At 44.8% G+C, this 24,336-nt stretch overlaps 1 protein-coding gene and 2 pseudogenes across 1 annotated transcript; 1 reads left to right on the top strand and 2 right to left on the bottom strand.

The window, feature by feature from the left end:
* Positions 1-5,210: 5,210 nt before the first annotated feature.
* LOC105001649 (zinc finger protein 154-like) lies at positions 5,211-15,746 on the top strand. The gene is given in 6 exon segments (XM_010858037.1): positions 5,211-5,336; positions 5,825-5,953; positions 11,918-12,041; positions 14,258-14,480; positions 14,482-14,831; positions 15,052-15,746. Coding segments are annotated over 6 exon segments (1,647 nt in total).
* Positions 15,747-22,616: 6,870 nt separating this feature from the next.
* LOC105001402 lies at positions 22,617-22,994 on the bottom strand (annotated as a pseudogene).
* Positions 22,995-23,387: 393 nt separating this feature from the next.
* Positions 23,388-23,981, bottom strand: LOC105001403 (annotated as a pseudogene).
* Positions 23,982-24,336: the final 355 nt, after the last annotated feature.

The raw sequence follows: 24,336 nt of genomic DNA, 5'->3' as shown, positions 1-24,336 counted from the left end.
ATTAAGCCTCCTTGGTTACAGCCCCAATGTAATGGACACAAATATGCATGTGAATATGTGTATTTCCATAGTATTTCTCCATTTAGAATATACTTTATAAAAATAATTAACAGAAAACAGAAAAAAAGTGTTGGCTTTCCTGACAGTCCAGTGGTTTGGACTCTGTGCTTCCACTAGAGGGCATGGGTTCCATCCCTGGTCAGGGAACTAAGATCCCAAATACTGCACAATGCAGCCCAAAAAAAGTACAAATAAAAAAATAGAAAAAGAAAAAACTTTTAAAAATGTTAAGTAGAATTTTCTAATTGTATTTTCCATTTATTGTTTCACTCTCCTAAAATGCAAGTTTACAGAGGGCAGGGGATTTCTCCATTTTGTTCACTTAAGTACCTTGGTTGCCTAGAAAAGTGTCTGGAACATTTCAAATAACCAATGAATGTTTCACAAATGAATGGATGTGTTATATTGGTGTTTATTCTTTAAACTTTAGACATGTGCCTTATGTGAGAAGACAGTGAGTTCCAAGCCCAGGACAAAAACACCGGCTCACAGTGGTCCTGTCAGACTTTCCCTGCCCGCTCTCCTGTCCTCCCTTTACCTCTAGTGCAGCTGCAGGCACCTAAAAAACGTGAGCAGAGATGGAAACTCAGAAAAGAAGCCTAACCAAAGAAAGGAACCCTTTATATTTAAAAAATATATAGTCATTTCTTAAATTCAGTGGCTTAAAATTTGATAGGTAAACTGGACCTAAATAAAACTGGTGCTGAAAGTTGCAGGATGCAGTTTTATTAACAAATGCCAGAAAAGTCCAACGTGTTCCATTCATTTCTTCCAGTAGATGGAGCTTGCGGGTGTGAGCGCGCTTACTCACAGAATCAGTTTGAAAGTTCACTTTGGAAAAAGTGGATTCTGTGTACAGCCAAGGCAAAAAGGCATATATGTCAGTTACTTGGAATACATTTGTGAACTGGTGTCCAGTAGGAAATTAGGGTTCAGTTTCACTGAGAAACTGGAAGGTGCCACGTAGAAATGCCTGAATTCTGGAATGGGGCGTTCTGCTGGGTAAATCTGACACCTCTCTGATTCCCTTGATGCTTCCACAGAACGGAGAACTAGCTGAGTGCAGATAATGTGGAGATGCTCCAGATAAATGTGGAGAAGCCCTCCTTTAAAAAATAAAAAGCATTGCCATCTCTGAAGGCAAGTTTTAGAATAACTTTTTTTTTTTAAGAATAACTATTTTCTTAAATTATCTATTTTTTGGTTGTGCTGGGTTTTGGTTTCTGCACATGGGCTTTCTAGGTTCATTAAGCGGGAGCATTTTCCTTGTGGTGCAAAGGCTTCTCACCGTGTTGGCCTCTCTTGCTGCGGAGCACAGGCTCAGTAGTTGTGGCACAGGTTTAGTTTTCCCTTGGCATGTGAGCTCTTCTTGGACCAGAGATAGAACCTGTGTTCCCTGCATTGGCAGGCAGGTTCTTATCCACTGCACCACCAGGGAAGTCCTATCCATCTTCTTGCTTGGGCTGTTTCCAGGTGTTTTGCTGCTGTGAATATCCTTGAAAATCTTGGTATTACAGAAGGCTTTTCTTTGGAAAGACCTCTGGGAGGTGGGCTATGAAACATAGCAAAAATACGTGTATTGGAGTCTGCCCAGTTCCCCAGAACAGAGCTCTGAAACCTCTCATATTTTCCTAAGAGATAAAAACACAAGGAGCATCTTCTGTTCTGCTCTTTGGTTTTAGACTCTGGCTCCCGATACAGAAGCAATTAATGCTTTGAAATTTCTAGGATGAAAGGAGTGTCTTTTCATCTCTTAGTGAGGTGATGCTTGGTGGGTTCCTGGATGGCTTCAGGATGGGGGCTCATCACTGGAAGGAGCAAACCATGATTAGAAACTTGAAACATTTAGCTCCACTCCGCCATCCTTCTGGAAGTGGAGAGGGACTAGAGTTAATCATGAATCCTGCCTTTTAAGTTCAGGACTTGGAGTTCTTCCCAGCTAAAGAACACACCCATGTGTTCTTGCCAGGAGGGTGGCAGGTCCCAACTCTACAGGGATAGAAGCTCCTGAGCTCAAAGACCCTTCCCAATCTCTCTGTACCTCTTCATCTGAAAGTTCATCTGTATCGTTTGGCATTTCCCTTCCACAATGCTGGAGACCCGGGTTCCATCCCTGGGTCGGGAAAATTCCCTGGAGAAGGAAATGGCAACCCACTCCAGTATTCTTGCCTGGGAAATCCCATGGTCAGAGGAACCTGGTGGGCTACAGTCCATGGGGTCACAAAGAGTTGGACACGACTGAGCGACTTCACTTTCACTTTCACTTACAATATAGTAAACTGGTTAAGTAAGCGTTTCCCTGACTTCTGGGAACTGTTCTAGCAAATAATCAAATTCAAGGAGAGTGATCAGAGGAAACTGATTTGCAACCAAATCGGACAGAATTTGTGGGTAATGGGGGAACCACTGCAACTGGCCTCTGAAGTGCGAGCCAGTCTTGTGGGACTGAGATCTTGACCTGAGGGATTTGCACTAGGTAAAGTTAGTGTCAGAAAGACACCCAGGTGGCGTCACAGAGAACTGGTTGGTGTGAGAAAACAAATCACACTTGTGGTATCAGAAGTGTTGAGTGTGGTTACTCGAAAAAAACACCTGTGATTTCCCTGGTGGTTTAGTGGTTAAGAATCTGCCTTGCAATGCAAAGGACACTGGTTCAACTCCTGATCTGGGGAGATCCCACATGCCACAGGGCAATTAACTCGGTGCACCACAATTACGGAGCCAGCACTCTAGAGTCTGTGCTCTGCAACAAGAGAAGCCACCACAGTGAGAAGCCTGGGCACCTCAGCTAGAAGGTAGACCCCATTCTCTGCAATGAGAGAAAGCCTGCAAGAAGCAACGAAGACCCAGCACAGCCAAAAATAAGAGTAAATGAAAAAAAAAAAAAGATACAGGCACACCAGTTTTCATAGCAACACTGTTTACGATAATCAAGACATGGAAGCCTCCTAAGTGTCATCAAGACATGAATGGATAAAGAAGACATGGGATATATTTGTTGTTGTTTGGTCATTCAGTCTTATCAGATGTTTTGCAACCCCATGGACCATAGCCCAGCAGGCTTCACTGTCCATGGGATTTTCCAGGCAAAAATACTGGAGTGGGTTGGCATTTCCTTCTCCAGAGGATCATCCTGACCCAGGGATTGAACCCACATCTTCTGCATTGCAGGTGGATTCTTTACTGCTGAGGCACCAAGGAAGCCTGTTGTATGTATACATATGTGTGTGTGTGTGTTGGACTCTCTGCAACTCCATGGACTGTAGCCCATCAGGCTCCTCTGTCCATGGGATTTCCCAGGCAACGATACTGGAGTGGGTTGCCGTTTCCTACTGCAGGGGATCTTCCTGACCCAAGGATCAAACCCATGTCTCCTGTGTCTCCTGAACTGCAGGCTCATTCTTTACCTGTGGAGCCATTTGGGAAGCCCATATATATATATGAAATATTCAGCCATAAAAAGAATGAGTTTTTGCCATTTACAACAATATGGATGGGCCTAGAGAGTGTTATGCTTAGTGAAATAAATCAGCGAAAGATACTCTGCTATCAATCATGTGTGGAGTCTAAAGCTGAATTAAGAGAATGTATATGACAAAAAAGAGGTATAGAGAGGAAACTAGTGCGTATAGTGGGAAGAGGGAAAGAGGGAGGAAAAAGATAGGGGAAAAGATTCATAGATCAAACTATTATGTGAAAAATAAATAAGCAACCAGGATATATTGTACAGCATAGGAAAATATAGCCACTGTTTTGTGATAACTTTAAATGAAATATAATCTATAAAAATATTGCAATACCACTGTATTGAGTCACACCTGAAACTAATATAATATGGTAAATCAACTATACTTCAATAAGAAAAAAATAGTGTTGAGTATGGTAGCAGCGTAAGAGTAAAGGAAAAACACAAGTATTTCTCTGATTCCTGGAGGCAAACATTTTCAAATAGATTTTTATCCATTACCACATCATTAGCATTATAAAAAATCTTGGATGTCCACGTCTTCCGAAATGCTTAGTATTGTGACTAGTCTGATTTTAATACCTGTTCTCTGAGTACAGTTTATTGGAGTCAGCAAGTAAGATAAATAAAAATTTTTTTTTCCAAAAAAGTTTTCTCTCCCTCCTCTACTTAGGCAACACGGTTAGGTTTTGCAGGTTAAATGTGCAGTCGACACATCTCCTTGACAAACCAGTTGCCTGTCCGACTCCACTTGGCACCATGCTGCTAAGTCACTTCAGTCGTGTCCGACTCTGTGCGACCCCACAGACGACAGCCCACTAGGCTCTTCTGTCCCTGGGATTCTCCAGGCAAGAACACTGGAGTGGGTGGCCATTTCCTTCTTCAATGCATGAAAGTGAAAAGTGAAAGTGAAGTCGCTCAGTCGTGTCCGACCCTCAGCGACCCCATGGACTGCAGCCTACCAGGCTCCTCCGTCAATGGGATTTTCCAGGCAAGAGTACTGGAGTGGGTTGCCATTGCCTTCTCCACTTGGCACCATACAGGTACGGAAATTACAAACAGAAAGCGTGCAGGGCCTCCACCAGCTCCAATCCCAGTGGTTATAGGTAGAGTTCAGCAATACAAAGGTGGGCTCCCGCTGGTCACCTCCTGTGCATTCGGCTGAGGTGGAGACTCTGCTGTGAGTCCAGATTAGCACATTTGGGGAGTTTCTGTGTGTATTTATTTTATTTATTATTTTGTCTGTGCTAGGTTTTCCTTGCTGCGACTATGTTTTCTCTAGTTACGTGAGTGGGTTCTACAGTGCGGGCTCAGAAGTTGTGGTGCCCAAGCTTAGTTGCTCCGCTGCATGTGGGATCTTCCAGAACCATGGATCGAATCCGCGTCCCCGCATTTGCGGGCGGATTCTTAACAACTGGGCGCTGGGGAAGTCTGGGAGTTTCTGCAGACACAGCTTCTACAAAACCTATGACCCCTGTAGCGAAAGCATGGAGTCTTAACCACTGGACCGCCAGCGAAGTCTCATGACAATGTTTTTATAGGGTGAACTTCTTTTAAAGTTATTACAAACTAATGGTCATATTTCTCCGTGCTGCGGAGAACTTTTCCTCGCTCAGGTGGCTGCCAGTCAGGTTTCCCTAACTCTAGCTTGCACAGATGTGGAAACTACAGTAACCAGAGGGCAATGTGCCGGAAGGTGGCGGAGTTGAGCCAATTAAAGCCCAGGACTGAAGTATTTCCCTGCGTGTGCTTGGCGTGGGGGCGGGACTTCCGGCGTCCTCCTTGTGGCGGTCGTTTTGGATTGTTTGAGGTCAGATTTGGAAAAGGAAATGATAATCCATTTCATTATTCTTTCCTGGGGAATCCCATGGACAGAGGAGCCTGCAGGCCATGGCCCATAGGGTCGCAGAGAGTCGGACACGACTGAAGCGACTAAGCACGCACTCACGCAGGTCAGATTGCCAGCTTAGAGTTTCAGAGCCAGGGATCCTAAAAAAGAAGGAGCTGGAGGCTTCCACAGAGGCCGGTCCAAGACTTGGCGGCGGCACACCTCGTGAAAGTGAAAGTCGTTCAGTCGTATCCGACTCTGCGACCCCATGGACTCTATAGTCCATGGAATTCTCCAGGCCAGAATACTGGAGTGGATAGCCGTTCCCTTCTCCAGGGGATCTTCCCAACCCAAGGATGGAACCCAGGTCTCCCACATTGCAGGCTGGATTCTTTACCAGCTGAGCCACCAGGTGGCATACCTCAGGGCGACCCAAAACAGGCAGAGATCCAGATCTCCCCGCCTTACAGACTCGGCTCCGCTCCAGCGGTGGCGGCGATGCTGAGGGACCCACCACAGGTAAACGAAACGTTCGTCCTCCGAGGAGTCACCGCCCTCGCCACACCAGACTAAATCCCCCAGTGACCGCAGCCCAGGCTGTAAGGTGTAATTCAAGCCGAGGCAATGAAGAAAGGAAGACGACTTCAACGAAAACAGGTTACCTTTATTCAGGCAAGGAGGGGCGACTGTCGGTCTAACGACCAGGCTGAGCACGTGAGGGATCAGGGAGGCTTCATATTTAAGGGGAGGTTTTGCAGAAGCTATACGGGAAGATTTAGTCAGGTGGGGCATTCTGGGTAATCTTTAGCTGAGATGGCAGTTTGTGGATGAACAGAGGCAGGGGGTGGGGGGTCCAGGAGGTGGAGGGTCCCGGGCTGATGCAATCTGCCCAGAGTATCGGGGTGGGACTTAAAATTCAGTTTTGTCATCCCCAAAGTCAGGTAGTTCAGCAAGGGCCCTTGAGGTCGTTATCTTCTTTTCTAGGCCCGAGGACTCCTTCACTTCAGACCCTGAAGTCATAAAAAGATGGGGGGAAAGGGCGCTGTATCTCTCTGGCTACTTCGTGCTGGGTCGGGGCCACAGCTCTGGGTCTGAAACAGAGGATTGTACTAGGGCCCAGGGTCCCCTTTTTCTGGTGTCGAGGTGAGGCTCTCAAGAATGGTCTTGACCTGGTCTCGAGAGATGGCCCAAATCCAATCTTGGAGAAACCTTTGAAAAAGATTGAAGAAACAGGGTCCAAATAAGAGGAGTAAGATAATAAGTACTAATGGTCCCAAGAAGAGATAAGAAAGCCTTCCTCAGCGATCAATGCAAAGAAATAGAGGAAAACAACAGAATGGGAAAGACTAGAGATCTCTTCAAGAAAATTAGAGACACCAAGGGAACATTTCATGCAAAGATGAGCTTGATAAAGGACAGAAATGATATGGACCTAACAGAAGAAGAAGATATTAAGAAAAGGTGACAAAAATACACAGAAGAACTGTACAAAAAAAGATCTTCACGACCCAGATAATCACGATGGTGTGATCACCCACCTAGAGCCAGACATCCTGGAATGGGAAGTCAAGTGAGCCTTAGAAAGCATCACTACGAACAAAGCCAGTGGAGGTGATGGAATTCCAGTTGAGCTATTCCAAATCCTGAAAGATGATGCTGTGAAAGTGCTGCACTCAGTATGCCAGCAAATTTGGAAAACTCATCAGTGGCCACAGGACTGGAAAAGGTTAGTTTTCATTCCAATCCCAAAGAAAGGCAATGCCAAAGAATGCTCAAACTACTGGACAATTGCATTCATCTCACATGCTAGTAAAGTAATGCTCAAAATTCTCCAAGCCAGGCTTCAGCAATACGTGAACCGTGAACTTCCAGTTGCTCAAGCTGGTTTTAGAAAAGGCAGAGGAACCAGAAATCAAATTGCCAACATCCGCTGGATCATGGAAAAAGCAAGAGAGTTCCAGAAAAATATCTATTTCTGCTTTATTGACTATGCCAAAGCCTTTGACTGTGTGGATCACAGTAAACTGTGGAAAATTCTGAAAGAGATGGGAATACCAGACCACCTGACCTGCCTCTTGAGAAATCTGTATGCAGGTCAGGAAGCAACAGTTAGAACTGGACATGGAACAACAGACTGGTTCCAAATAGGGAAAGGAGTACGTCAAGGCTGTATATTGTCACCCTGCTTATTTAACTTATATGCAGAGTACATCATGAGAAACGCTGGACTGGAAGAAGCACAAGCTGGAATCAAGATTACTGGGAGAAATATCAATAACCTCAGATATGCAGATGACACCACCCTTATGGCAGAAAGTGAAGAGGAACTAAAAAGCCTCTTGATGAAGGTCAAAGAGGAGAGTGAAAAAGTTGGCTTAAAACTCAACATTCAGAAAACGAAGACCATGGCATCTGGTCCCATCCCTTCATGGGAAATAGATGGGGAAACAGTGGAAACAGTGTCAGACTTTATTTTTTGGGGCTCCAAAATCACTGCAGATGGTGACTGCAGCCATGAAATTAAAAGACGCTTACTCTTTGGAAGAAAAGTTATGACCAACCTAGATAGCACATTGAAAAGTAGAGACATTACTTTGCCAACAAAGGTCCGTCTAGTCAAGGCTATGGTTTTTCCAGTGGTCATGTATGGATGTGAGAGTTGGACTGTGAAGAAAGCTGAGTGCCGAAGACTTGATGCTTTTGAACTGTGGTGTTGGAGAAGACTCTTGAGAGTCCCTTGGACTGCAAGGAGATCCAACCAGTCCATTCTGAAGGAGATCAGCCCTGGGATTTCTTTGGAAGGAATGATGCTAAAGCTGAAACTCCAGTACTTTGGCCACCTCATGCGAAGAGTTGACTCATTGGAAAAGACTCTGATGCTGGGAGGGATTGAGGTCAGGAGGAGAAGGGGATGACAGAGGATGAGATGGCTGGATGGCATCACTGACTCGATGGACGTGAGTCTGAGTGAACTCCGGGAGTTGGTGATGGACAGGGAGGCCTGGCGTGTTGCGATTCATGGGGTCGCAAAGAGTCGGACACGACTGAGTTACTGAACTGAAGTGAATGGTCTCAAGAAAGGGAGCAACCAAGGGAGGGCCAGTTGGAACAGGCTTTGAGGAGTGGAAAGATTTAGTTAACTCTTTTTTGCGGTGTTGGATTCTGTCTCTTAAGTTCCCACGTTGCAGGCCGGATTCTTTACCAGCTGAGCCACCAGGCGGCGTACCTCGGGGCGACCCAAAACAGGCAGAGATCCAGATCTCTGTGCCTTATAGACTCTGCTCCATACAGAGTCCAATGGCAGTGGTGGCGACGCTAAGGAACCCACCACAGGTAAACGAAACGTTCGTCCTCCCACCACCCTCGCCACACCAGACACTAAATCCCCAAGTGCCTACAGCCCAGACTCCAGGGTCCAGGATGGTGGGGCCGTCATGGCTGGAGCCTTGTGTCTGACAGACAGTGTGGGGGCTCAGACACTTCAAGCTCATCTGGGTCCTGGGCTTGCCAAGGGTACTAAGCGTCCTGAGCTAAGGATGCTGGCCGTGGTTGTCTCAAATGACCTCCCTTTTCCCACAGATTTCTTTACCGTGGAATCACTTAGTGATAGTTCTTCCTGCAGTTTATTTCAGGCTCTCCTTAGTCCTTACCCCACTCTTATGGTCTCTGGATGCTATTAGCATCCTGGTATTGATCTGCCGCTTTTCTGGGCCTTGGGCTTGGGGACCATGAACACATTCCAGGCCTAGAGTTATATAGAGTGGTTTCCATTGTTGGTGACCAGTCGAATGAGATAAGGAAAGTACCAGCTTAGGCATAAGTACCAGAAAGTACAAGGTCCTGGAAGAGGCGTAGAGACGGTTCAGGGACCTGCAGGTATCTTTTCTTTCTCGTGGGACTGGGAGCAGTAGAGCAGGAGGTAGTTCTGGAACTGCCTTGTGAGAATTGGATGTCTCCTTTGGAGGTGGTGGCTCAGACAGTAAAGAAATCTGGCCTGCAATGCAGAAGACCGGGGATTGGAACCCTGGGTCGGGAAGATCCCTGGGTCGAGAAGATCCCTTTGAGTAGGGAATGGCAACCCACTCCAGTATTCTTGCCGGGAGAATTCCATGGACAGAGGAGCCTGATGGGCTATAGTCCATGGGGTTGCAAAGAGTGGGACATGACTGAACAACTGATACTTTCTGAAGGTGTTGGGAGCATTGAGAGATTTGGAGCAGTGGAGACAGGTGATCTGCCCCAGGTTGCAACACTCTCTGTGTTGCTGCAACATTGAGAACAGTACTGGCCTCAGGGTGGTAATCAGAAGGGCAAGAAGAATACTGCTATAGTCTGGGTGAGGCTACTGGTTGCTGGACTAGGGTGGTGGCCGTGGGAGAAGTGGCTGGGTTCTGGATTGGGGTTTTAGGTATGGCAACTTGGATTTTCTGATTTTGAGGTTGAGAGGAGAGGTAGGAGTCATGGGTCAAGTGAAAGTTTGGTTTTTGCATCTGAAGCCTCCACCAACTGAGATGGGGAAGTCCATAGACATGGTAATTTTCATTGGGGATATCAGAAGTTTTATTCTTGGCCTCTTAAGGGTATGAGATGTTTCAGAGGACAGTTTGTGGGCATCTGGAACTCTGAGGAGGAGTTTGGGATGCAGGCTTATCCAAAAGGTAGCAGAGAGTGTGTAGACAAGGGAGGAGTTGTAGATTATAGGAAATCCTGGTCAGGATGATAACGGTAATAATAGCCCAGAAAGAAGAGGGAGGGTCTGAGGACTGGATTTCTTGCTTGAAGCCCTGGTTATGGGAGGTGCGTGTCACTGCACAGGTGAGGGAGGTGGTCACAGAGAGGGTTGTGAGGGCAAATGGTTTGGCATGCAACCAAGGTCTCTGAGGGATCAGTGGATGTGAGCTGGGTGCAGAGGCATCATCAGGAGTATTTCAAAGAAGCTGGTGCTCTACCAACTTACCAGGATTTTGTGGTAACCCTTGGTTGGACTTGGGGTGTTCTAGTCTGGCTACCAGATCAGATCTGAGACACAAATAGTCATCTGGAAAACTCACAGATGGTGCAAAGGGCAGGTGCTGGGCCTTGAATGAGGGTTAGGTGGTGAGAGGAAAGCTGTGACTGGTGAGGGTTCATCAAATGCAGCACAAGTGGAGGCGGCCATGGGTATCTGAGAGCTGATGTGGTTTTCAGTAGATGAGGTTGAAGCAAGGGGCAGTCAAGGAAGGAGGCTTTCACAGTAGGACTCTAGGCTGCCTTTGTCAGTGGGGACCTTTACTGTCTCAGGTAGAACTTGATCATGTTTGAACTTGGCAAGCATTGTAATAGATCACATATGCTGAGTTACGAATGGAGATGCCAAGGAGATGATTATGGCATAAAGCAGGAGGGGCCTGCGGCTATGGGAGTGCAGTTGTGAGAGAGTTGTGGTGGGCAGAGTGCTGTACACATGGAGAGCGAACTTGATCTCGTGGCTCCAGGGCCTTGGTATTGGCCTAAGAGTGAAGGGTGAGAGCCCATTTTTGGTGGTGTCTGGGAGAAAATCTGAGGAACACACGGGGAATTGCCTGAAAAGAGTGAGGCTTCATGTGCCAAATCCAGAGCTTAGGTGACATCTACCTGCCCATCTGCCTGTTGTTGAGGGTTGACACAGTGGTCAGTAGGACCATGATGAGACAGTAGGTATCAGTGCCACCTCAGCTTGGAAATCTTCACCATCATGGGGAAGGGACAGGCTAAGCAGGTGATGGACTGGGAAGGTAGTGAAATTAGAATCCGAAGGAGAAAGCTGGTCATGAAATGAACTATCCCCATCATGGCAAGGCTGTATGACCTTTGAAGTTGCAGCATACAGCTATGGGAGCAAAGTGTGGTTCAAAAAATGATGTGCTGGGGAGGGAGGTGGGAAGGGGGTTCAGGATGGGGAACACATGTACACTCATGACTGATTCATGTCAAGGTACGGCAAAAACCACTACAGTATTGTAAAGTAATTAGCCTCCAATTAAAATAAATTAATTAACTAAAACATTTTTTTTTTAAAAGAAAGGAAAAAAAAATCCTGCTTGCAAGGTGGGCCAGGAGCCTGGAATCTTGAATAATAAAATTTCCTACACTGATTAAAAAAAAAAAAAAAGAATGATGTGCATATGAAGAGGTAGTGTGAACTCTAGGACCCAGGACCCTGTTGTGGGGATATAAGGCTGAAGGAAGGACCAGTGTCAGATCATTACACCCTCCCTGTGGCTAGCCTATCTCCCTAACCTATGTTCGTTACACCCACCTTATTGACGAGGTCATGTGCCCTACATCCCAGACCCAGAGGTCAGATGTCACCTCTCTGCTCATCTGCTTGTTGATGTGGGAAAATACAGTATCAGTGAGACTACAAGGAGAGGGACTCTAATGGCATCAAGGATATCTCCTCTGAATTTTTGGGAAGTAAAGTGAGCAGAGGATAAATTGGGGAGGGGGGCAGGGAGGGGACAGGGCAGGGGGAACGTGGCACAGTGAACTTGGAATCCTAGGAGAGAAGCTGACGGTGGAATGAACTATCTCCATTATGACAGGGTATGAAATTTGAGGATGTGGCCATTGACTTCTCCCAGGAGGAGTGGGGGCTCCTGGATGAGGCTCAGAGACTCCTGTACTACAGTGTGATGCTGGAAAACTTTGCACTTGTAGCATCCCTGGGTAAGACCTTCACACTCTTCCTCGTGTTCTGAGATGATGTCCTGTTTTCCCTTTTTCCCATGAATTAGTATTGTCTTTCCCACAGCTGGACCACAGGCTCTGCTGACTTCCTCCACTTTCTTGTCGGATGTGCTATGGATACCAGCACTGAGCTGTGTGTAGTGCTCTGAGCAACGGACTCCCCAAGCAGCCTTAACACCTGTTGCCTCCAGAAGTGCAGAGATGGGTCTGGGAGTCAGGAGTCTAGCAGGCCCCCTAATGAATCCCATCCTGCTTGCCGTCTCCCTGGTGGAGTGACTACATCCAGATCCTCGGCTGCCGGAGTCCAGCTCCAACAGCCAGGGAATCAGCCTGAAGAGATGAGCGGTGTCAGCGGAGAATGATGCAGCCTCTGACTCAAGGTGTGGGACTACATGTTTATTTCAAGCATCAGGGTGTCTTTTATACTTTGACAAAAGCATTAGGTCAGAGGTTTGACATTTTCAGCTCCCCCTCACCCAGATTTATTATCTTCATAAATCATTGTTGCCCTTCAACCAGAATTACATTGTAACTCATGCTTATATCTGGGCTGCATACCACATCCCTCAGTTTATTTCTTATCTTTCTAAACCCTGCTTGCCCCTAGTATCCTAAGCTCACTATCTCCTAAAAAGGCTTCTAGCTATTCTTAATTATTCCTAAACCTAAGCTCAGCAAACTTCCTTTGTCATAAACATTCCCCCCACAAACATGTCTCAGATAACAATCCTTACCATGGCCTCAAGCTGAGGCCTACGTGCTCATTCTGGAACATTCTTTGTAAAGATCCTTGAACAAATGTCAATGCTTACTTTATGGATTATTGTCTGGGTACAACTGCAGAAGGCTTTGTGCTTTCTCATGCTTCTCTCAAGAACAATAAGCACCTTAACATTCTTTCCAGCCAACTCAACCAAAGAAAGGAAAAAACAAGTCAGAATCACAAGACCTAACTCCTTTATCCTGGGACCATGCCTGCTGGATGATGAGAGGGGGTTGGGGCCGTGCCTCCATTTTGTCAGTAATGCCTAATGCGGCCCCCGACACCTGGTCTCCAGTTCTTCCCCCTTCTCCTAGCTAGGAGTTCTTTGTGACTGCTTGTGCCAGGTCATGGTCATTACTTACATGAACCATGGGCTGTTCTTGGAAAACTCTCCTTCAGTTGTTCTTTGTAATGTTTTCTTTACTGAATACTGTCAATGCCCAGTTGCTCAAAGCCAGTGCTAGCCACTCATTGATGCTACAATCTTTTATAAGACTTGAAGTATTAAGGTTCTGAGTAGTTACACAGTGGAGGGTACAGAGAGAATCCTAGTTCTTTCAGACTAGACATGGTGAGATGGTCTCAGCAGAGAGCCTCCTGGGCCTGGGGCATGGCAGCTGGGGGAGGACATGACATCATGGCTGTTTTCAGATCAAATCAGGAACCTGCCCTGTGTCCAGTAGTCCCTTTGGCCATACCTCATTTCTGCCTTTTCCCCATACCTGACACTTTGCTGTCTTGTCATTTCATCTGTGACTTCCGGTTCCTGACCACTTTCGCCTTTGTAGCTTCCATGGATCACCTGTTCCTCTGCACTGCTCCCTCTGCAGTGTTCTCCCACATTGACCTGCATGTGTATCATGAGGTGTGCACATATCCTTAAATAGCCCTTGAATCCTGGTCACTCAGGACACAACCAGCTTTCCCCACAGCAGAAGGTTTTTGGCAGAGAAAAGAGTTGGAGACCTTGCCTCCATGCTATGTGTGTCCTTTGTCTGGTTAGGTCTCCCCTATTCTATGATCTTCACAGGCCTGCCCACTGCTGCCAAGCAACCACTTCCTCAGTTTGCCCCCAGCTCCCGTTTTTAGAAAAAACCCATGATTCATTCTCAGTTGTGTCTGACACACCTTTATAATGGGTCTTTCCTCTCCCACCAAAGTCAACATGCATTTCCTCAGCATTTCTCTGCTTTCAGGTTATTGCCATGGAACAGAAGATGAAGAGGCCCCTTCTGAGCAGAGTTTATCTGTAGAAGCAGAGTCACAGGTCGGGGTTTCCAAGGCAGGTCCATCCATCCAGAAGATCCACCCCTGTGAGATGTGTGTCCCCATTTTAAAAGATATTTTACACCAAGCTGAGTACTGAACAGTATACTCTTTTCAGAAACCAGACTGGGGGGTACATGTTTGAGACACTTCTGTTCCAGTGCAGACTTTCACTGGCAGCACAGGGATGACAGTGGAGAGAAGCCCTGGGAAAGAGATGTGGAGAGGGTCTCATTTGTGAGGAGCTGCCACCTCTTTGTGTCAGGGAAGCCTTTCACCGATAGGGGAGTTGGGGAGGACTGCCCAGCCACCTTGGGCCTTCTCCAGCACCAGGCAACAATCAACAACGAGGAATCACAGAGTGGCAGCAAGAGTGGGCAGGCCTTTCACTGAAAAAAGTCATTACAAGTGGGGTGAGTGTGAAAAAGTTGACAGCCACAACCACAATCTTGTTCAAGATCAAAGTGTCTGCTCTAAAGAAAGACTTTATCAGTGTAACAAATGTAGTAAAGGCTTCAACTGCAACTACAGACTTGTTCAGCACCAGCAAATTCACACTGGACAAAGGCCATATGAGTGTGGTGAATGTGGGAAATTCTTTAGCCAAATCTCTGGCCTTGTTAAACACCAGAGAATTCACAGTGGTACAAAGCCTTCTGGATGCAGAGAATGTGGAAAATTATTTACCCGCAACTTTAGTCTTACAAAACACCAGAGAATTCACACTGGAGAAAGGACTTGTGAATGCAGAAAAGTCTTCAGTCACAAATCCAAACTCATTCACCGACAGAGACAACTTACTGGAGGAATTCATTCTAAGTGTGGTGAAGGTACGAAATTATTCTGCTACAAATCCAAGCTCATTGAACACCAGAGAGTTCACACTAAAGGAAGACCTCATGAATGCACCAAATGTGGGAAGACTTTTAGACACAGCTCTAGCCTTTTATGGCACCAGAGTTCACACTGGGGAAAGGCCTTATGAATGCAATGAATGTGGGAAATCTTTTAGCTGCAAATATGACCTCATTCAATACCAGAGAATTCACAGTGGAGAAAGGCCTTATGTGTGCAGTGAATGTGGAAAGTCCTTTAGAAAGTTGTCTAACCTCATTCAACACTGGAGTGTTCATACTGGTGAAAGACCATATGAGTGCAGTGTTTGTGGAAAATCCTTTAGTCGCAAATTTGTCTTCATTGAACATCAGAGAGTTCACACTGGAGAAAGACCTTTTGAGTGCACTGAATGTGGAAAATCCTTTATCCAAAAATCTGAGCTCATTCAACATCAGAGAATTCATTCTGGCACAAGACCTTATGAGTGCAGTGAATGTAGGAAATCTTTTAGACAACACTCTGGCCTTATTCACCACCAGAGAATTCATTCTGGAGAAAAGCCATATGAGTGTAACGAACGTGGAAAATCCTTTAGCCAAAATGCTAGGCTTATTCAACATCAGAGAGTCCACACTGGAGGAAAGCCATATGAGTGTAACGAATGTGTTAAATCCTTTAGCCGAAGTGATAGCCTCATTCAACACCAGAGAGGTCACACTGGTGAGAGGCCTTATGAGTGCAGTGACTGTGAGAAATCCTTTAGCTGGAAATCTAGCCTCCTTAGACACCAGAGAGTTCACACTGGAGAAAAGTCTTAAATGTTCAGGGAATGTTTTATTTCCTCATTCAGGATAACAACACTGGAGGAGCCTGTGTGAGAGCCATTTACCTGAATTTAAACCTCTCTAATTCAAGCATATATCATGCAAGATTCCTCATAAGTTTCGGTTACATCTGCAACTTTAAGGAAATGCATTGTACTTTCTAACCTGCCCAGAGCTGTTAGATTTATGTCACACTCAGTTTCTGACTGAAGCCATTTCACCTCTCTAGATCAGTCACCACTCCAATAGTCTCAGGAAAACTGACCTCTGTGTTCTCGCATTTTCTTGAGAAAGTTATAAATAGCCCAGGTCCTTAGCCAGATTACTATTCCTTTCTGATTTTTCAGGGAATGGTCCTGACCCAGTTTTAGTCCAAAGGACCTATACTCAGCTTTCTAAGAAGAACTACCTTTTTCAGGGACTACTGGGGTCCAGCCCCAGCAGGATCCAGGGATACCCTCAGGATGAACGGTGTTGGCGAGAGAGAAAATAAAGAAAAGAGAAAGAGGCTGATATTCCTTGGTTTACACGGAAAGCCAGTAAAGCCCCTGACACAGGACTTGCTCTGTTCATGGAGGCCACAGGCGCCCCCTCGATGGAGTGAAAACGCAGAGCACTTTCTCGATTGGGTCTTAGAAGCCCGGGCAGAAAGTGAACTCAGAGAGCCTCTGCGCTCCAGGGGATCAACCTGAAAAAAGAAGAGAGAGAGAAAGAAAGAAAAAACGACACGGAGAGATCAAGCTTAGGTGGAACAGGGTCTGCAGCTTTATTTTCAAAAAGAGCTTTTATACCTTGAGTTACACATTTCCAGAAGTGAAAGATGTAGAGTTATGCAGAGTCAGCTCAACAATACATCTGTTTAACCCTTATCGAAACCAGGATGTTTTCTGCATACCTTTCCACTTACAAGGGTCTTGTCATTATCTTCTGGCTTGGAGGCCTATTAACATTTTATGACCCTTTTCTGATAAAGGTTGGTCAACCAGAAAACTTGTTTTTCCTTTGAAGTGTTTTCTTTTTATTTTTCCAATCAGTGTCACCCTCCGAAAGTACTAAATAAAGTTACATTCTTATGGAGCAAAGGTGCAGTGGGTTACAACAAAGAAAGAACTTATTAACTCAAAGGGCTTATGTTGCTATTGTCAAGGCTACTACTTGTTTTTCTACATTCTGACTATATTAACTAATGCACTCCCAGGCACACAATGGGTAAGGGATATGGAGACTTGGCAGCAAGCATTGGCTCAACAATGAAGCCGTTCACCAGTATTATCTAATAATTTTTCACCCCTCAAAGGGCTCTATGCCCATTAGGACTTTTAGAATGCTTTAGGCTTCCTGTGCATTTCATGTTTGGGAAGTTGTGAACAATCATGTGTGTTAGTTGCAAGGGTGTGGACAAACCTGCCAGGCAAGCTAGAATGCCAACAGAAGTTTGAATTGAAATACTCCTTTCATGCCCAGAAGACGTTAACTAGAGCCTTAAGTTGATCTTTTTCAGAGAAAGGTGGTCGGGGATAGCCCCCTGTTAATGTCAGAAGAGTTGGTGAAAGGCATAAATAGTAAACAGTAGACAGACAGACTTTGGTTTCGGGGTAGATGCTCGAGCAGGTCCAGGGAGTCCCTCGACCTTGCCTGTCAGATCTCCTCCGCATGACCTTGTCATGGGTGGGATCTCCCGTGCTGGCTCCCGGCAAGGGACATTATTGTTCTTATGTCATACCTGTAATGAATTTTTCCAGGTTCTAATTTACTAACCTGGGAACTGCTTGCTGCACATTGCTCTGGATTGTGATCTTTTGTGAAGGCCCACTCTTGCAACGTTAATTTTGGCAGGTCTATTCTCTCATCCACAGGGATTTGGAAGCAGAATTATGATCGATGAGCAGGTAGGAGAGAACAGATTTTGTGAGAATCCCAAACTTGCTGTGCTTTCTAGGACCTTATTATGGCAGGAAATAAACAGCTCTTTGTACAGCTGTGGTCTAATTTGCATTGCTCCCCAAGGCCTTGCAAGAAAGACTGCAGGGCCTTGTGGTCCTAATTGGTGGATGCTGCCAGGATTTTTGGAGAGGTCGGAAGTCACCCTAAAGAGGAGGCCTTTGTTTTGAGGACCCCCAGTGCTTCTGTGAGCAACATGAAAATTTTATTCCCTTGTTTACATACTTCCTAGCCCCACTGAGGGGGGCTTTTCCCCAAGTTTTGTGCCATGATGTGCAAATTTTAATAGGCTGCTGCTGCTGCTGCTAAGTCGCTTCAGTCATGTCCGACTCTGTGCGACCCCAGAGACGGCAGCCCACCAGGCTCCCCGTCCCTGGGATTCTCCAGGCAAGAACACTGGAGTGGGTTGCCATTTCCTTCTCCAATGCATGAAAGTGAAAAGTGAAAGTGAAGTCGCTCAGTCATGTCCAACTCTTAGTGACCCCGTGGACTGCAGCCTACCAGGTTCCTCTGCCCATGGGAGTTTCCAGGCAAGAGTACTGGAGTGGGTTGCCATTGCCTTCTCCGTTTAACAGGCTAGTGTCATTTATTGTTAGACTATAAGAATCAGGTAGAATCATTATTGGTGTTACTCAGCCAAACTCAAGTCCACTTGCCCAGGTGTAGCACAGCCAGTCTACGGACTCCAGGTTGTGGTGAAGTGAAGCATAGCATTTACTGCAGGGCACTAAGCAAGGACAGGGCATCCCAGGTGGCTCAGTGGTAAAGAATCCACCTGCAGTGCAGAAGACGCAGGTTCGATCCCTGGAGGAGGAAATTCTCTTGCCCAGAGAATACCATGGACAGAGGAGCCTGGTGGGATACAGTCCATAGAGTTGCAAAGAGGCAGACATGACTGAAGGGACTGAGCACGCACATACAGAAGCAAGGGGAATGGGCAGCTAGTGTTCAAAATACCTGAACTCCCCAGTGGATTTCAGGGAAGAGTTTTTAAAGGAAACATCTGGTTTGAGTGTTGCTTCTCATGGACTTTCTTTTGATTGCTTGTATTGAGTTAACAGGGTGATGTTTGGGTTTTCTTAATCATCAACCTGCTAGTTTCAACCAGCCTGGGGTCTGTGTGCTTATGGTCAGCATGTAGTCACTATCTTCCACCTGGGTGGGGGTCTTGGTTTCTACAGAACAGCTCAAAAGTATGTGTCAGATTGTTCTATGTATCCCTTGAGGAGGAACTAAGACTCTGTTTTATTGCTGGGCTGTTGTTTATGATGGGCTTCCCAGGGGGCTCAGTGGTAAAGAATCCACCTGCCAAGCAGGAGATATGAGTTTGATCCCTGGGTCGGGAAGATCCCCTGGAGAAGGAAATGGCAACCCACTCCAGTATTCCTGATTGGAGAATTTCATGGACAGTGGAGCCTGGTGGGCTACGGTCCATGGGGTCACAAAAGAGTTAGACAGGACTTAGAGACTAAACAGCAGCAATGGCAGCATTGTTTAAGCTGTCATTACTTTTCTTTCTTGACTGCTTTTCCTTTGTTTCTGTATTCCCCCACTTCCTTAATTAGGAGCTGCTTGAATCTGTTCTTTGGAACTCAGAGAAAGCCTTGGAAACTAAAGCCTTTTTCTATCAATACTAACAAACAAGGGACATGGAGGAACTTTTGTGCCCAGGAGGACCCATGGGGTCCTGCTTTTATTTGATAGTCCTCAATCCTGGGTGGAACAGGGACAGGACAAGAAAAGGAATACAATTTTGAGTAGAGATGTTAACCATAAATTTGGCAGGGGAACTTAGTTTTAAAGGGGGTTGGTTTCATTGGTGCAGAAACACTGAATTATTTGGGAGTTGAGAAGACTGCAGTAAATTAGACAGAATATGCCTCTTCTGAAAGTTCATCCACAAATGTTCCAGTGACCGTATACTGTGGGATCAATGTGTAAGAAATTCGTGGGACCCCTGTAACTGTATTTCCTATAGGTGAGATTTGTGGGCTCCTATAGCACTTCTGTGCTGTCCCCTTAAGGCCACTGCTCTACTGGTAGGAAAACAAAGATAGAAGGGCAATCCTGTAGTCCAAGGATATGTCTTTTGTGACCCAGCCAGCAGTTCTGTTGATTCAAGTAGCAATATTGCTTGCCAATATTTGCTGCCACTGAGGCAAGGCTGCTTCCCAGGGCATAAGGAGAGAGATGGTAGAGACCATACGGGGTTCCCAACCTAATTAACCAGGAGAAGTGGGACATCTAGGCTTTTATTTGGAACCACTTTTTAAGGCTTTATTAAGATTTAGCAAACGGTAAGGTAACCCTTGAACAACACGGATTGTGTAACTGACATACTACAAAGTACACTTACCTAATGGGTAAGATTTGATAAAATTTGACATTTCTGTAAAGCTGTGAAACCATCATCACAATCATTAAAGTTAATTTAACTCACATATTTACCTCATGCCCTTTTGGAATTTCATTCCCTACTCTCCTCAGCCCTACAGATAATCATTGATTCATTTACTTATTTTCCTCTAAAATAGGTTAGTTTGTTATTTCTGTAATTTTAAATAGGCACCATCGGAGAAGGCAATGGCACCCCACTCCAGTACTCTTGCCTGGAAAACCCCATGGATGGAGGAGCCTGGTAGGCTGCAGTCCATGGGGTCGCTAGGAGTCGGACACGACTGAGCGACTTCACTTTCACTTTTCACTTTCATGCACTGGAGAAGGAAATGGCAACCCACTCCAGTGTTCTTGCCTGGAGAATCCCAGGGACGGGGAAGCCTGGTGGGCTGCTGTCTATGGGATCGCACAGAGTCAGACACGACTGAAGTGACTTAGCATAGCATAGCATAGCAAATAGGCACCATAAGATGTATATCCTTTTCTAAAAAACTGATTTACTTCATGCTGCATGATTATTTTGTGATTCAACAATGATGCTTATATGAGTAGTTAATTTTTTTTTTAAATTGCTGAGTAGTCTTCTATTCTTTGGATAACCACCTTACTTATCCATTCATCTGTGTATGGACATTGGGTTATTTCCAGGTTTGGAGTATTACAAATAAACTGCTTTAAATACTTGAATTTGTTCTTTGTATGAATATGTAGTATTTCCCAGACTGTTACTTGTGTAGGTAGATGTTTAACATTTTAACATCTGCCCACCTCTGATCTAAAGCGTTCATTCCCTTTTGTCTTTCTACCAACTGTGTATGAGAATTTCAGTTCCTGTACAACATAGCCAATGCTTGATATAGTTGATCTTTTAAAATTTTAGGTGTTAAAATGAGTGTGTGGTTGTAGCTCTTTGGTTTTATTTCCATTTTCCTAAGAATTCATGATGTTGGGCATTTTTTCATGCATTTATTTGCCCTCTGTTTATTTTCTTTGGTAAAAAGACTACTTATAACTTTTGACTACTTTCTTTTTATGTGTTTGCTTATTATTTTAACAAATAAGACAGTGTAGAAACAAAGACACATGTTTGAATTCCACTCTTCCTTCAGCAATGTGACTTCTTTATCTTACGGTACAGTTGTTTTTGAATACTGGAAGGAAACTATTTGTCCTCAATTTTTTGCCCTGTGCACCACCTAAAGTCCACATGCACCATATACTTTTATATTTAATCTGCATTAACACATTCTCCACTACATTCTTAAGACTAAATATTCAGTAATACATTAAATAAGTCCCCGGTTTGTAGTCTTTGTGTTAATTTCTCTGGTGTAAATATTCCTGTCATGGTATATACATATTGTCATGGTCAAATTCAAACTGCCAAAGTGGTGTCACTGAACATGAAGTTGGTAAGCTATTTCAGTAGCACATTATTAGTTATTTCCAGCATGCTGATACAGTAGCCACAGATAACCTCAAAAAAACTGATAATAACAAAAGAGTCAAGTGATTAGAAAGTGTCATGTTTTAAATACTTGCTTTTTAAAAATCGTTTGATTTAAATTGACTTTGGGAATTTTCTGGCAGTGCAGTGATGAGGACTTGGCAGTTTCACTGCTGTAGGCCTGGATTCAGTGTTTGCTCAGGGAGTTAAGATCCTGCAGGCTGCAAAGCATGGAAAAATAGGCATGTGTGTGTGTGTGTGTTTGAGCAAACCCCAGAAGACAGTAGAGGACAGAGGACCCTGGCATGCTGCCGTCCATGGAGTCACAAAGAGTTGGGTATGACTTAGTGACTGAACAGCTATACATATATATATAAGATTAGCTTGAACTGTACTTTTTTTTTTAGACTGCTATATTAAAACTTTATGGTAACCATAAACCAAAAGAAAAAAAAAAAAGACCTACAAAAACAAATTCAAAATAATTAACAAATGGCAGTAAGAACATACATGTTGCTAATTACCTTAAATCTTAGTGGATTAAATGCTCCAACCAAAAAACAGACTGGCTGAATGGATACAAAAACAAGATCCCCACAAATGCTGTCTACGAGAGACCCACCTCAGATCTAGGGACACTGAAAGTGAGAGGATAGAAAAAGGTACTCCATGCAAACAGGAATTAAATAATGACCTTGGAATTCTGTATCTATCATGATATACTTATCTGATACAGCTAGAGCCACAAGATTAATGCTTAAATATGAATAGCATTAAAACAAATTTACATATAAAATTTTGGGGGAAATTTCACAAGTTTGTCCAGTTTACAACCATTCTTTCTTATGTAGTCCAAAACACAAATCCTATCCAGGAACTGTTACTACTTCAATAAATGCAGTTTCATCCACTCATGATCCTGATCTGTATATTACAACATTCAAAATATCCCCAAATAAAAGAATATTTCATTAACACCAGGCATTCTCAAAACCTAAAAGCTTAAGAAACAAATTTTAGAAACCAAGTAGTCAAAGGGCTCTGAACTTGAAATGCTTTTTGAAACTGTATTGTATAGACTAAAGCTTCGGTTCCCTAGACTCAGCAATGTTAAATTGCCTGTTGGGTTTAGTGGCTTCCTGCATCAGTTCCTGCAACTGTCCAATCTGTTCATCACGAAAGTCATTAAGTTTTTCTTCTGGTAGGGAGATTCCAAAACACGCTTTTTCAGCTGAATTTTGTCTGCTTTCATTATCTTGTTGCCACAGCACTGCCGCATATGCCTCCCATTCCTGCAGGAATCGCTCGGCCTCTTTAGAACCAGCGGCCTTGTGTCTCCTAAATTCGTCCTTCACGTACTGGTCGCCAAGGTCTTTGAGGTCTGGAGGCAGAACCCGGTGCAGCAGCAAAATGCGCCGATATAAGGCCCAGACACGCGAGACGTGCAGAGCAGACATAATGCCGCGCGTGGACCCCAGCCCGCGCCTGCGCAGAAGGTCAGCACCCGCTTCTGAACTGTACATATTTAAAATGTACACTTTGTACTGATGTATGGCAAAACCCATTACAATATTGATAAGTAATTATCCAATTTAAATAAATAAATTTGAAAAAATAAAACATATTTTGGTATTTCCATACATGCTTGCATCCCTGAAACCAGATTTTCTCCTGCCTATTTCCGTTTATCTTTCTGTTTATCTTTATATGTGTATAAAATTATACACACATATTCTACCTTTTATAATGGCTCTTTTCACATATATCCATAAATACTTTGCTATGAAACCCCATGAACACTTTCCCAGTCTTCATCATGATGTATCATTTTCTTTTTTTTTCACTTTTATTTGCATTTATTTTTTGCGGCATTTATTCCCGGGCCATAAGTTTTTGTTTCTTCAGTTTCTTCTGGGATGTCTTTTTCTCCTGTGCAACCTCCTCTTCTGGTTTAGGAACAATCTGTTCTTTTTCAGTAAGGATCATCTCGATGTGGCAGAGAGAGCTCATGTAGGGGTTGATCCGACCATGAGCTCTGTAAGTCCTGCGCCGCATCTTGGGGGCTTTGTTCACTTGGATGTGCTCAATGACCAGAGAATCTACATCTAAGCCCTTAAGTTCAGCATGACTCTCCGCATTTTTGAGCATGTGTAGTAAAAATTCAGCACTCTCTTGGGCCACCGACCCTGCATCCAGCCCCACTGTTTGGCCTTTGCACACCTACCAGCTCCACCACTGTAAGACAGAATGGCACACATTGCTTCTTTAAAGTGACATCCTGCAGCTACTTGGTGGCTTTTCGGATATGCATACCCTTTATGGCCTGGGCAGTTTTACGAGTGTTCTTAAAGTGAACACGAAGATTTGAACCTCTTGGTTTGCATGATTTTGTGGGGTTTTCTGGGTCAAGTGAATAGCGCACCATTTTTAGGGGTCACCTCAGGCCGCTTACTGGGAAAAAAGCATGATGTATCATTTTCATGGTGTTCTTTATCTCCATTGGAGAAGGCAATGGCACCCCACTCCAGTCCTCTTGCCTGGAAAATCCCATGGATGGAGGAGCCTGGTAGGCTACAGTCCATGGGGTCGCTAGGAGTCGGACACGACTGAGCAACTTCACTTTCACTTTTCACTTTCCTGCATCGGAGAAGGAAATGGCAACCCACTCCAGTGTTCTTGCCTGGAGAATCCCAGGGACAGGGGAGCCTGGTGGGCTGCCGTCTATGGGGTCACACAGAGTCAGACATGACTGAAGCGACTTAGCAGCAGCAGCAGATTAAAGGGTTACATTTACTTTAT

Source organism: Bison bison, unplaced genomic scaffold (assembly GCF_000754665.1).
Source record: "Bison bison bison isolate TAMUID 2011002044 unplaced genomic scaffold, Bison_UMD1.0 scf7180017864383, whole genome shotgun sequence".
Lineage (NCBI taxonomy): Eukaryota > Metazoa > Chordata > Mammalia > Artiodactyla > Bovidae > Bison > Bison bison.
Note: the sequence above shows the minus strand (reverse complement) of the source record. Positions and strands in the feature narration are given on the sequence as shown.